This window comes from Rissa tridactyla, chromosome 6 (genome assembly GCF_028500815.1).
Source record: "Rissa tridactyla isolate bRisTri1 chromosome 6, bRisTri1.patW.cur.20221130, whole genome shotgun sequence".
Classification (NCBI taxonomy): Eukaryota; Metazoa; Chordata; class Aves; order Charadriiformes; family Laridae; genus Rissa; species Rissa tridactyla.
Window position 1 is genome coordinate 42,793,185 of NC_071471.1, and position 15,243 is coordinate 42,808,427.

Sequence of the window (15,243 nt, forward strand, 5' to 3'; positions counted from 1 at the left end):
TAAGGAATGGTTAAATTCTGTCTTCGGTTACATCAATGCATCTGAGAACAAAGTTTGATTGCGTAAGTTCAGGTGGGTGTTCTTCCATTTCTTAGCAGAAGTGACTTTAAATAATATTAAAAACATTTTATACGTCCTCATTGAGCTCTAGTGCCAAGAAATATTTCCAAATGAAAGGATATCTTCATATAACAATGTGACTTATGAAAACAGCCATATTGTGCATTCCTAATCCACACCCCTCAGGAATGCAGGATTTTTAAAGATACAACTAATTATATTAAACCTAATTAAGAAGTTAAGATAAATGGACAGACTTGGCTTTAGATGGCATTACAAAGTACAGCATCAGGAATCACAACTTTGTGCACTTTGATTTTATTTTACAGCCCTAATTTCTGTTTACGATGTGCAATAAGGGAAAACACAATTCAAAAGAATGAATAGAACATAAGAAATTATCTGTCAGTTCAAAATTGCCATTTTTCAGACTGTCCGTTCTAACCTTTAACCTTTGCACAAGACAGTGGTTCCTAAACTGTGCACTGTGATCCCTGGAGAGTTCAGCTGTTGGGAGTGGAAACAGCAGAGGCACAAGCATAGCACTGTGCCAGCTAATAGGGTGCAAAAAATGAACAGAGCAAAGTTCATTAGAAAAGGACATGGTGCAAAATAGCTTGACAAGTGCTGCATTAAGAGATTCTTACTAGAAGAGAGATTATGATTTGCTCTGAAGAAAACAGTGATTTCAAAACTATAAGCTTTGGCATTGTTCCCCCCCTCCCCAATCCTGAATCTTAAATTCAGCCAGTTTCTGTTGATTAAGAAAGGAAGGAATGTGTGAATAAGATTGCTGAAACCATTATTGAATACACAATGAAATGCTTTGTTCTCACAGCCAAATCAGAGAGTTACGGGTGAGATTCAGATTATATTCAGGCACAAATTCTGTGCTGTATGCCTATAAAACATGCCCTTAGATAGCTGTTAAAAATACAGTTCCTCCTCCTCGTAGGAAGATTACATCAAAAGAAAACAGTAACAAATGTGTGTTGTACTAATAAGGACTGTCAGACTGAGTCACAAGACTTCTGTGCAATAAGGACAAGCAGAATGATTTTTTTTTTTAACAAAGCTAAACTTTTGAACAAAACATGTTTTTTTCTTTAAAAGTTACCACATTTTAATTGCTAGAGAATAATAAATTAGTATGCATAAAGTATCATTAATAAATCTGCTTCCACTACAAAAGTATTTTCTAATTTTACAACTTCAGAATTCAGATTATTTTCATTTATGATGAAGATGTTATGGAAATTCTTCTGCTTCCACTTAGTTTTACTATGTGTAGTGTTACTGAGAAAAAGTTGAGGCCTTTCTGATACTGAATTAATGATTTATTTTTCTTTTAATTAGAAGATATAGATAAAAATACAACTTTGAATTGAATAAAGGTGATGGCCCTTCCAGTGCTTGTGGAATGAATGCTGCTTTCTCCAAGAAAGCTAGGAAACTTGCCGTTCTTCTAGAATGTTTTATTCTTCTGGTGCATTAAAGAGGATGTTTTGGATTTTCGGGAAGCTTAATAACTATCTATAGCCATAATTAAGGATCTCATTTCAGAACAAAAGAATAATTTATAGGATTTTAATTATTTTAAGATCTAATCATATGTAGACTGGAAAATAATGTTGGGATCAAGGTTTAGTTTGATTTAAAGAAATCTTGATGAATGCAGGCATTCCTATATGCATGTATGGAACATGTATATGGATTAAAACACTCAGTACTAAGGCTCTGATTTCCTTTAAGTGGATGTGTATCATACCTGCAGTATTTGAGCCTAAATTGTTGTAATATAGTCCCTTTACTATACATAGCATAATAATAATGCATTAAACTGACTGCATGTAGAGACCAAGTTTTTGTTATCGGTTTGGTATTTGTGCTTTATGAGGTAACATCTCTAGACTTCTGATAGCACAGGAGATGCGGAAGCAGAAGGAAGGGCACACATTTCAAAATCTGGCTTCATATAAATAATATGAATTCAGGAATAAAAATTTTATTTATGCATTATAAACAAAGACCAAATATATTCTTTCACAACCAAATGCTCTTTTGCAGTACCCCATGTCGCTGCTAGGCCTGTATGCTCCCTGACCCATTTTCTCTTTTTTCCTGGAAATTTTTCCCTGTATTGATTCTGAGGACATCATAAATTTCCCTATGATTTCTGCACATGTGGAAGCCTGACCAGAGTTACTGTTACACATGCCTGTAAACTGTGCAACAATGTGGGGCAGAAAGTAATATAATGTGCTGTGCTGCTAGTCTGAGTGTATTCAGTCAGCCTACTGCATCCTGGAAATACCAGATTTACTGAGATTTATTGTGGATACACAATATATATGACACTAATTGGAAGTTTCTGCTTTACCGCATATATGCCACACAGCATCTATGCTACACTGCACATACTTCTGGCCAAAAAATCCTTGCAAGCAATGTGATAGTGCTAGCCAGAGAGATTCAGGTTCTAGCTATCTCATCAAATTTAACATACCTGAATCTAAACTGTGTTGTTACGAAATAATGACAGAGCATGCTTATCCTTTAAGACTGTATTCCCAGTGCCAGCTCCTGCAGCAAAAGAATAATAGAGCTGTATTTTATGTGGATGGGGACTGTCAGCCATCTGTATTATGTAAACCAGTTTCTGGAATGGCAGCTTTTCTGAGTTGCCATTCTTCTGTTACTTTGTTGTGACACCAACTAGACTGAATTCAAACTTGCAAAGATTTCAGTTCATTTGGCGGAATTTATTTGTGCTCACATTGAAGTATTCCACATTTCCCCCATGTCTCTCACTCACCTTTGTGTTACCTATCCTATAATGGACTGGAAACGGCCTGGTGGTGTTAATTACACCTATGCACAGAACCACGGACTTTTATGAGCATCCCAAGAGATTAAATTCTTAGTAGCAAATACATAACATATTATCCAACTTTTATAGACTTACGTGGCTAGTGGTTGTTGGAGACTTCATTGATTTCCTGAGCAGTCACAGAAGATGCTCTCTGTTCAGACATTCTCTGAAAAGAAAGAGGGAGCGTTACTAAAAAGTAGATATTAAAATCTGGGGGCAGTGTATATCCTTAAGGTCCAGATTTGCACTATTTAGTAGAACCCCAAACAGTTTTTGCTCCTATGCGATTCTCACCAAAAAAAATTAAGAATGCATAACAGAGGAATGCTCGGTTGCTACTACTCCTCCCTGACTCTTTGTAAGAATCCTCATCCCCCTCCAGCTTAGGGAAATTCACTGGCACGGAAAGGTATGAATTACATCTCCGTGTGCCAGCTTCAGAGAGCCCATCCACAAATACTTAAGCTGAGAAGATATTACTCATTCCTTTAAAGGACAGTGACAAAGTTTTCTGCTTTCTCTGATCTCGTAACACACAAAAAAATTATTACAACAACCTTTAAGTCAAAGGATAGTTAAGTAAATGTTTATTTTAGACTTTCATTATTAAGTGCAACTGCTTAAAAGTGAACAATTGCTATCAAAGAGGGCACATGTGAAAGGAGTAAAATGAGATAAATGCATAGGAGAGTAAAAATGCAAAGAAAAAGTCGCTTTTAGCATAGCAATTAACCACCCAATCTACCCTTCCTTTATTCATTGCAGGATAATTCATTGTAACTAAATTAATGGCGAAACATCCAGTAATAGGCCTCCGTAAGGAAACAGGAGCAGTGTATCAGGATATCCTTTTTCCGCCCCAGAGTACCAATACTTTCAATTTTATATACAACGGAAGTAATTAATTGTAACACAAAGAAGCACAGCTGTGTTTCCTGATGGTCACACATGCAATAGCTACTATTGTTTAGCATTTTGAGTATGTACACTGAAAACTGTTCAACTACTTTGAACATTTTATATTTTAGGGATTTAATTTCCATTAGTAGCTTTTGAATTTACAGTGGAATTTTAATATGCTATTATCTTAGATCCAATCCTGCATCCCTAATCAGGTAATTTTTTGCTGATGCCAGTGGGAGTTTAAACTGAATTAGGTAAAGCTGCCAAAATCGGAGATTTGCAGACACAGGCCAGTTTCTCATTGGAAGCAAAGGAAGTTATAGACTATTTGTCAGGATTTGCTTTTAGTTGTGTGTGTTTCTTTAATTTGTTCAAGTTTCAGTTCTAGTACATATTCAAGTATCTCACACACTACAGGAGAAAAGTTTTATTGCTATGCCTTTAACTTCATTACATATTTTCAGACATATTAGCTGACTGCTGTGACTGAAATACAAGCGTATGCTTTTCTTATAATTAACTTAGTAACCTACATTATTTTGTTTTTTCTAGGACGTGAAAAAAGAGGAGAATGAGAGTATTTTGCTGCCTTTATTCTTATTTAACAGCAATGCATTCATGGTTAAAGATATGTTGAGACTGAGAAAAAAAATAAGGATCAATTAGTTGAAATTATTTGGTTAATTTGTTTTGTACAGGATTCAGATCTGTTTCATTCTAAGAGGCTTGGAAGAACATAGCATTTTCAGTCTCATAAATGTCCATCTTTGTAAATCTCTACACTACCCGCTATAGCTGCCAGAAACGCATCCACGCCTCGAATCCACGCCTCTTGAAGACAAAGCTGTTATACACACCAAGACAGAAATTTTCTGTATTGAAAAGAATTCTCCTTGTTTAACAGCAGGTTTAAAAAACATTTCGTCTTTCAGCATTGGTTCAGTTTCTGTTGCTGAAAAGTATCATTATCAAGAAGTGAATTTTTTGTTACAAAAGCTTGAGGGGATAAAGCCTCAGCATAAGGAGGAGAAATGTTAATACAATGTGGTTTTGGATCTAAGGATTATGTGAACTTGTAAAAGAAACTAACAAATACCTCATAATAAAAGGTGGAGGCACACAAACGTATCTTAGATATACCCATTCTCAGAGAGAAGCTAATAATTAAAACTTCCTTGTAGATCATTCAGCATTGCAGACTGATAGCTAATTCAGAATATAAATTTAAAATCAGCACTAGAGTCTAAATACTTAATCTTCTCAGAGGAAACTAAGACTTTCAAGATTTTAATTGCATGCATCTAGGGGAAAACATATTACTAATTCTCCAAACAGCTAATGTGAGTGAAGCACCCAGCTGAAGCCTCTGCTGAGCCTCCAAATGTTTTCTTTTTCTGTGTAAGACTTGTAATGTTCTTACTACCCAACATTGGCTTTAAAAAAACCCAAAATAATTTGAAATGTTTCTTTGTATTTATATGGAGAGTTGTCTCAGGGTTTATTATGGCCTGCTGAAAAGACTGCAATATGGTTTTTATACCTGGGAATCCATAAAAACAGAAACATACACCTCAATTAGGAAGAAAAAACAGCAAAAGCAACAGAAAGTTTGGTTCTTGACTGGCAAAATGGCTCCTAGAGCACTTGTAACATCAAGCAAAGTGCTCTGATTGCTACAGCCCTTTGCAAGATGCAATTGAGCTCCCTACTACACAGCTCAATAAGGAATCAGTTCACATCCTGCAGCAGCTGCCTAAGGCGCATGACAGGTACAGCCATTGTGTTCTCCTTCCTCTCTGCCCACCTGCACAAGGCTAAAGAAGAATCTGGTCTGCAGAAGCCCAGAAGTAACCCTGAAATACACCAAGTACTTAAGCTGCGGGAAGAGTTTCCTGTTTCCTTGTGCCTGCACTCTGCACATTGAGCTGTTTATTCTTTGGAGTATCTCCACAGTGCTCTCCACTGCTGCACTGTGCTCAGTTCCACATCACGCATGTTGGAGCGAAGGTTGGCCAGGGCTTACAGTGCTGATGAATACTTTTGCCTTTTTACTATCAGTGCTTCACTAGCAGAAATTTTAAAAAAACACCTCTCTTCACAGATTTGATTCTGTCTTATTGAATTAATTATGCTTACATTTAAAACGTTTAATAAAACCCATGACATTTCTAAGTAACAGAGAGCTGAATAAATTTATAATCAAAAGAATGTGCTTTGAAGTAAAATAATTCTGAAAAAAGACAAAGCCAAATTCATGTCATTTTAAGTGAAAAAATCGTGTCCCTGGCTGAAGGGCAATATTCTTTTAATATGTAACATGGAATATTTATTTTGGTAACAGTAACAGAGAAGCACTCATCTAATTGCAAACAGTTTTCAAAAATATATTTGTACCACAGATTTAAGACATATGAATTCCAGAGACTGAGGAAAGAAGGATCTACAAAGATAAAGTCCTATCACATGGATGACCTTCTCCCTATATATACCTCTTTGTTCTTAAAGATCTTTTGATATTTAAGATTTGCAGTTCCCAAGTGATTCCAAGAACTAATAAGAAATTCCTGGAGAGGAAATGACAAAGAAAGCAGCTGGAAGACTATCCAGTTCATGACTTAATTATTTTTTTAAATAAAGCTCTCTTCATCATGACAGTCAGTCTTGAACTGCTTCTTCCATATTTCATGTTAGGCTTCTACATCCCATCCTGGCCAAATGTTGAATGAACATATGTTTATTTTCAGATTTTTAGACTACAGTGTCTTTGAATGTCGCTCAATTAACAAAATAAATACTTCATGTTACCAAAACCTGATGTGTCCAAGTTTTTGCAGATTCCTAAAATCTTCACCAGGTGAGATGTCTGTTACTGAAAACTTGCTCACTGTAACCTTCTCTCGGAATCCCTATCACTCAAAGTGTTCATCTTCTGGTTTAAGTAGGTATCTATCTATACCTATCCCGTAAGGTAAACAAAGCAAAACAAATCAAGTTTGATTCTTCGTGGTTTACTTGACAAAAATCTCAGGTTAAATTTCCACAGTTACTTTCAACTGGGGAAATACAATCGGGTTCTTCAGGTGGCGCATAAAGAAAACTCTTACAGCATCAGGTTGAACACCTCACATGTCAGGATTGATCAACAATTCCCTTCTCAAACACAGATCGCTGTATGATTGTAAATAAGGAATTTTAGTTACTCACATAGTTGTCATACTTTTGTTGTAAATCTGTATGTTTCAAAAATGACAGTTTATACCTGTATGAAATCGAAAACATATTGTAAGTACTGCACTGTTTTGAAAGACACCGGTACCTTCCATGTGATGTTTCATCCATCACATCTAAATACTTTTTAAGGTTGTTACGATCCATCATTTTAGAGCAAGATTCAGTTCTGTCTCCTGCAGCCCTAATATTATTATAATGTGGTTTACTTTTACTGACTTTATTCTGTGATTAAGACGAGGATTTATACAGTGTTCATTTATGCGGAGAATGGGCATAATGGCCATGGCAATACAGACTTCATCCTCAGCAACGTTATTTCCGACCCGAGAGGGACTATCACTTGTGGTATCTTCAGTGCCTGAAGTACCAGCTGAGATGGCAATTTCTGCAGTGTGCAAATTTACTCACCAGGAATTGGATGAAAATAGTTGGTCCATTTCACACAAGGGATCAAATAAATTTCAAGGCTAGGGGCTTTTGCTAAATTCATGCATACTGGATTTAAATCAATATCCAACATCTGAAAAGCACAGGACTGTATTACCACACAGATTATTACTTAGAGAGATACTAGCTCTAACAGCTTTGGTTCTGGTTGGGAGCACACACAGGCATGTTGCATTCTTCTTCCATATTGAGTGTCTATTCTGTTGCTATAATCTGATAGTAGACAGAGTGGAAGAACAGCAGACTCATATTTTCCTTTGAAATTATAAACATAAGCATACAAGTTCTGTATTGCTTGGCATGAAAGCTGTGATTTTGTCTTTCTTGCAGGCTGTCTTTGTTTTGGATGCTGACAGATTTTTCTGGATGATGGTCATCGGAAAAAATCTTTCTAAAAGTCTAGTAAGACAAGACCTGTGTTTTTAAATGACTACGACTGCAGTATCTGGCCAGCTACACTTACTAGGTGTGCCTTTAGCTGCCTACATTTTAAAGGATTCTGTAAAGTTGACAGGTTTGAAATTATACTTGCACTTTTGTTTTGTCATATAGGATAGTATGCAAGCTAAGCACTTGCCTAATGATCCGTGAGTTATCACACATGTGAACAGTATCGCAGAGCCAGCACTCCCACCTTATATTCAGAGGTGATCACTCTGGAGTGCAGTACATAACATTTACAAGTCCTATCTGATACTAGCACACAAAAATGGAGCTAGACTGCGGAGAGGTCAACAAAATAAGCAAGCCTGAGTTTCCCACAATATATGCACATGTGGCTATTTGGCACTGATAAGCGAGATTGCTTCCCAGTTGGTTATTCTCTAGAAACAGTTTATCTGGGCAGGCATCTTGACACTAGCAATTGCTGGTGTGTCCTGAAGGCCTAAAGGGCGTTTTGGTCTGCAGCAATGGGAAACTGAGTAAGTTTGTATGATCCAAATGATCTTCATTTCCGCCCGTAGTTGGTTTTGTGTACAAAGTTCTTGACACAGAATAACCAAGTGACAGGACAAGTGAAGGGCAAGACCACATCAGCAGTGCAACTGCTGCCACTTTGTTGAGTGAAGGACCAAAACCAGCAGCCCAGGTGGGAACTGTGCAGTCTTCTCGTCATATGACATACTGTCATTAAAACTCCATCTGCACTACTGCTGGGAGACCTCACTTGAAGACAGACAGACAAATTATTACTTTGCTAATTTTGCCTAATGATGAGGAGCCTGGAAATGCAATGCAAATCATGGCCTTCAGCAACCTTATCAGTGTGCAAAGAAGCTCACTGCAGAAATTATAATGTATTCCAATCTAACTAACTGAGCTTATTTATTTAGAGATACAGGAAATGCAAAAAGGCAAACAAACAATTCTGTCATTTGCAATGGAACTCTATCCCTCATACGGCACTGCAACATCCACCTTTCTGGAACTACTTTTCACACAGCTAAAAGGCCTGTTTCAGGCCGTCATTTTTCCCTGTGCTGCTGCCACCACCGCTTGCTTGTCGCCCACCCCAGCTCACGCACAGGCCCCATTTTAATTCACATCAAAGCTGCTATGGTAATCCTCCACCCCACCTATTCTGTGAATCCTGGCAGCTTGTCCATTTTCCATGGCGCCAACTGCACCAGCATCTGGATGGAGCTTCCCAAATCTGCTGCCACATCCAGCCTTAGCTTCTCACATCTCGCTCCCTCTTCTTGGCCAGCAGTGTCTCCATAATACCGACTTGGCCACTTTTTGCCCTCACGCCTTCCTGGCCTTTCCTAGAGGAGGTCCCCCACCCTCTTCACTGGGAAAGCCCTTCTCGGCGGCAGGGTAAGATAAAGTCTCGGTTCCGGGACTGGGGGAGGGTGCCCGAGCGGGGCAAGGAGCCTAGCGACAAGCTCGCTCAGGCGACGGCTGGCTGCGGCCTGCGCTCCCGCCCGAGGAGGGACTACGGGGGAGGAAAAGCAGGCCCGGCTAGTTCCTCCCGGCCAACTTTTTTTCCCGGGGTGCCCCGCCAGCCCTCCCGCCCACGGCACGTGTTGATGGAAAGGCGGAGGAGGCGGGCGGGCGCCGCCGGGAGAGAGAAGAGAGGGGGGAGCCTGGGCCGCGTCTCCCGCCCGGCCGCTCTGAGGGGCGCCCGCTCCTGCCCCAACGGCCCTCCTCAGCGCCAACGGCCCTCCTCAGCGCCGCCAACGGCCCTCCTCAGCGCCCCCAACGGCCGGCCGCGCGCTCCCCCCCCGCCCCCCGCAACGGCCGCGCGCGCGCCCCCCGCAGCCCTCGGCTGCAGTGATTGGAATCCGGCTCGTTCCCGCCCCGCCCCGCCCGCGCGCCGCAGGGACGGGCCGCGCCGCGCCGGGAGCGCCTGCCGGGACCGAGCCTGCGCCGAGGCCGGGCCGCGCCGTCCCGCCCTTGTCGTCCTCCTCCCCCCCCCCCCCCCCCCCCGCCCCCGCCCGCCCGACACGCACCCGCCTTCGCCCCCGTCTCACCGGAGCCGTCGGGGGCCCCGGGAACGGCCTGCGGAGCGCGGCGGGGAGCGGGCCCCCTTCGCCTTCCCTCCCGCCGCGGAGGATGAGGAGCCCCCACCGCCGGTGAGTGCGGGGCCGCGCAGCGCTGCGGAGGCCCTGTCCGTGCCTGCGTGCGGCTGCGGAGCGTCGGGGCGCCCCGGGCAGCGCCGCCGCACCCCTCCTTAGCCCGGCCGGGGGGCGCGGGGCGCTCCACGGCGCTGTCGCTCCCCGTCGTCGGGGTGTCCCTCCCCGGGCAGGGTCTGCGTACCCGCCCGCCCCCGCGCTCGCTCTCCGCGGCTCGGCCCCCGGGCAGCGTCGTCGAGCGCGGACAGACGCTGCGGCTTCCCCGTCTGCTCGGCGGTTCTCCCGCCCCGGCCTTTCTCCTCCGGGGGCCGGGGAGCGCCCACCGCCCGGCCTCCGCGGCGCTGGGGGCGCTGCCCCGTCGCTCCCCGACCCGGCCCGGGGCGGCCGGCGGGGGTCGGGCCGCGGCCCAGGAGAGGCCGGGCGGCCGCCGCGCCGGCGCAGGGGCTCGGCGGGGCCGGCGGTTTCCTGCGTGGGCCGGGGGGCCGCCGGCACGGCGCTGGCGGGGCCGGGCCGCCTGGCAGCCCGCGTCGCCTTCTCGCCGTGCGTTCCCTCCTTCTCTCCCATCCTCCCCCCGCGTCTGCGCCCCTGGTGTTGTAATGCCGGGCTCGGTGCCCAGCAGCCCCAGCCGGAGCGAGCGGCAGCGCCCGTGGTGGGAAGGGTGCGAGGGATAAGGTGCTTCGCCTTCCTTTTGTGCGAGCTTTAAACAAAGCTGTCTGTGCGCCGGTTTCCCCGGCCTTTGCTCGTGGAAGAAAAACTCTGTCTGAAGGAACAATAAACCCAAATGATCGCACCTACCTCGGCAGCAGAAGATTGCACTGTTGAGTACCGATTAAGTACGATGTTTTCGTAACTGATTACAAAACCTATTGAAGAGTGTTTAAAAACGTGAATGGCTGTTTGCCACCTTCAATCAACCACTCTCTGATTTTATTTTTTTTTTTTTTTTAATTTTTTGGGGGGTATAAAATTAAGAGTGAATTCAGCAGCAGGGAATAAGTTGTGGTATTTCCATTCAGCAGTCGCCTGTCACTTTGTGTCGAAGGTTGGATGATGATTCTTCCCAGTGTAAATTGATTGTGGTTCTAATTTATGTTTTTTTGTTCTCTGTGGACAGGTAATTATTTTTGAGTTCTTTTATCCAGTTAGTGTCCTAGGAATTGTTCAGGCCTGTTATCTGTAGGAATAGAGAAGCTCCTTTTGTAGACGAGGAAGACGCGTTTGAAAAAGTTGCCTAATTTGTATTAGAACCTAGTTATGGAATGAAAAAGTTACATGAGAGCAATTTATATTCAGATACTTTATCAAGTCCATAGCCAAAAATACCCCATGTTGTGGCATTTGTAGCTGGATAAAATTCATGCTGGCAATGTATTTGTCCTTTGTTCTTGTACTTCTATTCCTCTTGTAACTTTTTTGTAGGTTATTCACCACGTTTCGTTTGTTATGTGTGTCTATATTGTATATATATTTTAGAGAGACATATAACCTGGTAGGGTTTGAGTTCTCGTCTGAAATTTTGTGGAGAATCTCCTCGCACAGCTGCAAAATTCAGCTGCCAGTCCTAAGTATGTGCCATTGGCCGCTCTGTTCCAGGGACAATGAATATATGTGGCTGGATCAGATTTTTTAATTATTATTTTTTTTTTTAGTTTTGAAGTAACTTAGGTTTGAAAGGGACGTCTGGATGTTATCTGGTCCATCCCTGGTTCGAATTGGAGAAGAAAGCTGTTAGTGTATTGTAAGTGTGAAACAGCATGTTACTTGGAATTCACCAATCAAATATATGTTTACTGAAACAATATGTAGCTAGTACGTACAGTTTCTTAAATTCAGTGTACTGGACCCAAATCCCAATGTTTTTGATACTGCTCGGCAAGGTTCTCGCAGTGAGAATTGTGTGCTTTGTTATGAGAATTAAAAGTACTGAATGTGGTAGAGCGTGTAAATGATATATATATATATATATATATGTACACATATACATATGTATATATATGTGTGTATATATATATATATACTTTTTCTGGATACCAGCATTCAGGAATTGAGGATCTAAAGTGTAAGTGATGTGACCAAACTAATTAACTTTATACTAGTTGGTGTATTGAACTACTTCAAGTCAGGGCTAACAAAATTTTGATCACATTTGGGATTGAATGTGGTGCTTGTTCAGATGTGCAGTAAGCGTGCTAACTTCTTTCAGAATGGACATGTGTTTTCCATAGATGAGCATTACTGTTTTATGAAATGTCATGGAGTATTGCATTGCAAAGGGAAAAGGATTTTGAAGAAGGAATAGATAGCTTTTTCTACTTCTTAGAGTCCTGAAAGGCACTACCTAAGTGCCTGAAAGGCAAGCAATTGATGGATAAATTAATTTTTGTTTTTAAAAAGAGAAAAAGTTATTTGTTATTTTTAGTTTTTTCTTGGTTTAAAATTAGGAATTATGATAATGTTTTATTTGTTCTCCAAGAAGCAGTATATAGATTCTGTGGCTATGGAATATTAAAAAAAAAAATGTAGGGAAGGACTTGCCAAATATTCATTAAATTGTGGTTTTATAATGAGATATTGGTGCAAGCTATACTTATATTTTAAAAGACAAAAGTGTTTTGAAAATAGTGGTATTAAATAACTCTGAATTAATGGAATCTCTCTTAAATTGTGGATCAGTCAGTGTAACTAAGAACTCTAGAGCTTTCCAAGGCACAGCAGGGCGCAAACGTGTAGATAGGAGGATCTGAGTACATCCCCTTCACAGAAGGGATCAAAGACCAGGTATTAGTGCTTGAGCTGATTTTGGTATAGCCAGGCTTTCCAAGAGAAACAAACCCACCTTCTCCAAAGCCCTTAAAAGCAAACAAACCAGAGAAAAACAAACTCCCCTCCTTTTCTTTTTTTTGTTTGTTGTTGTGACTGGTAACTTTTCTGATGAGGACAGTATCTCTTTCCAAGAGTAGATAACGGTCTGACACAGGGAGCTGCAGTAATTTCTTTGGTAAATTGCTGAAAAGCATAGATGGCTGAATGAGACCAGACAGTACATAGCAGTGTGTTACAAATGTGTGTTTCTCCCTTGCTCATGTCAAGCATCAGTTGAAGATCTGTCCCTTCGATGTGGATATCTGAGAAAGTGTCTGCTATTTCTTGATTACTCAGTAAAAAGAGGACATATCTTCAGTGCCTGGGACTTTCTTCACTTGCCTTATGGTCATCTGTAAATAAATGACAGAAGCAACTCAGTAATTATCTGAGATATAAAAGATATGTCACATGAGAGTAGTTGTATGTGGGTGCAGATGGCATACTTAGAGCCTTGTTTCACTTGCTAGTATTCCCAAAATGCAGGACCTGAGGCAGAGAGTGCATATGCTTGGTGGCCGGACAGCAAACTCTTCCTTTCACTGCTGCTGATTTAGTGGCTCCACTTTTTCCTTTCTTGGACAAGATCTGCAGAATCCTCTGTAGTCGCTCCTGTGCCTTCCATGATGGTTAGTGCTTTAAAGGGAAAGCAAGGAATTTCTTTCTGCCTGGTTTTCTTGCAATCCCTTAGAAGTTGCTGTGAAGTCTGTTGAGGGTTTGAAATTCTCAGACATAAAGTAGTTTTAAACATTTTTCAAAATACGTAAAACTGAAAACAAACATAAATTTTAATCTGCTATATTATGTGTCCTTTAAAAAAAATAATATGGAGACTGGAATAGGCGATGCTTGAAATTGGGCAAAAAGTTGAACTAGTCGCCTCATTTGCCTTCATTGTACAGAAAGCATTTTAGCATTCTGAATGCTCTTATTGAGAAGATACATGGAATAGCTATTTTGTGAGGGATTCAGTCAAGAAACACCTGCCCAGTACTTTGTACTCTGGTTATGTGATTCTCAAGAGGCTTAGTTTGATAGAAACAAAATAGTTGGCCCATTGCTGACCAGGCAGTCAACTAGGGGACAAGCTGCCAACTTACCAGAATGGTCTTCGTTGTGAATTGGCTTCCCAGCACCTCACCGGGTGTGTTTACAGACCGTATTAGGTGTAGTTTATGCTCCCTCTCCCCCAAAAGCAAAACAAAGCAATTACTCTACTAATCTTCAATTTATCTTCAATACAGATTTTGAAATTCATTGTAGTAGGTTTATGACGCTGAAGTATTTTTGGTTGTAGTATATTTGAAGTATTGAAAAGACTGAGAACTTCATTCATGTTGTGGTAGTGATAAGATGCATCAGTTTCTGGTTATAACCCTATTGCTTCAGCTGTACCCAGATGGTATGAAAAATATGGTCATTCTGTTTCAGATTTATAATCCAGATAGTTTTATTCCTTGACACTTTTCAAATGGGTGTCTTAAAGTTGCCTTCCTATTTAATTTGAATTCTGTGTGTGTCAGTTAGGTTTACCATTTTATGATGATATGGTTAATAAAATTGAAAATAAGTATTAAGGTAGGAAAATATACTCTAGTTCATGATTGTGATAATATTCATAGATTGTATATACGTGATGAAAGGAGAAGCAACAGCAAAGCCTTATTTAAGGTGTTACCACCTCATAATTTCTGTAGTGACATCTATTGTTACAAATGGAGCTCTTCCTGTGAGTCATCAGCTGAGTCTGATACCTGTATTGAATTCACTGGTCATTGGGTTCATTGGGGGGAAAGGTATTCTGAGTAGCATGAAGGGTATGAACTTTATTTAAGTGTTCTAAAAGGTTCTGATAAGACAAAAATCTGTGCAGTAGTAGTTCATAGGTTGCGTACCTGCAGCATGTGGCTGAATGCTCTGATACTCATTTTTTCCCCAAAATAGAATTTCCCAAAATAGAGAGGAAAACAGTAGTAGGTTTAAATGTAATTTTAGTATGTGGCAAGTTGGCTGTGCATTGAAAAAAAAATTAAAAAATCAGTATTACTACCTCAGCTCTGCAGTACTGTAGCTTAGTTTGCATTATGTTATAACAGCAGCAGTGTTTTTTACAAAATTTGAAATCACTTCCATTTTTTACAGTGTTTCTTCAGATAGTTGCTTTATGTGGTGGTTACAGTTAACTTCATTAACATAAAACATGGAAGCAACTAGCAATTCTTTGTGTCTGTATTCCCTCAGTTCACCATCTTAAAGAGAACAGTGTCAAAGTGTTTTGGCTGATAAAAATAC

At 41.1% G+C, this 15,243-nt stretch overlaps 2 protein-coding genes across 3 annotated transcripts in view; one reads left to right on the plus strand and one right to left on the minus strand.

The window, feature by feature from the left end:
* Nucleotides 1-1,936: 1,936 nt before the first annotated feature.
* LOC128911124 (translation initiation factor IF-2-like) lies at nt 1,937-10,653 on the minus strand. The gene is made up of 2 exons (XM_054205441.1): nt 9,988-10,653; nt 1,937-3,098 (listed from the first exon to the last, which is right to left on the minus strand). Exons 1-2 carry the CDS (start codon nt 10,651-10,653, stop codon nt 3,030-3,032), a joined length of 735 nt encoding a protein of 244 aa, XP_054061416.1. The 3' UTR covers nt 1,937-3,029.
* BMPR1A (bone morphogenetic protein receptor type 1A) overlaps nt 9,950-15,243 on the plus strand; it is an 86,405-nt gene continuing 81,111 nt past the window's right edge. Inside the window, exon 1 of one of the 2 annotated variants that reach the window (XM_054206936.1) lies at nt 9,950-10,089. The gene's annotated coding sequence lies outside the window, so the exon portion shown is untranslated. Of the gene's footprint in view, nt 10,090-10,742; nt 10,923-15,243 lie in introns of those variants that run through there. The other variant, XM_054206937.1, reaches the window with a different exon arrangement.

Bases quoted from the DNA above. Each gene is read 5' to 3' on its own strand.
- LOC128911124 (XM_054205441.1), bottom strand. From the start codon at position 10,653: ATGGGAGAGAAGGAGGGAACGCACGGCGAGAAGGCGACGCGGGCTGCC. The intron at 3,099-9,987 runs GTGAGACGGGGG...CTTTCTTTTCAG, and splicing joins CGGGGCCCCCGACGGCTCCG to AGAATGTCTGAACAGAGAGC.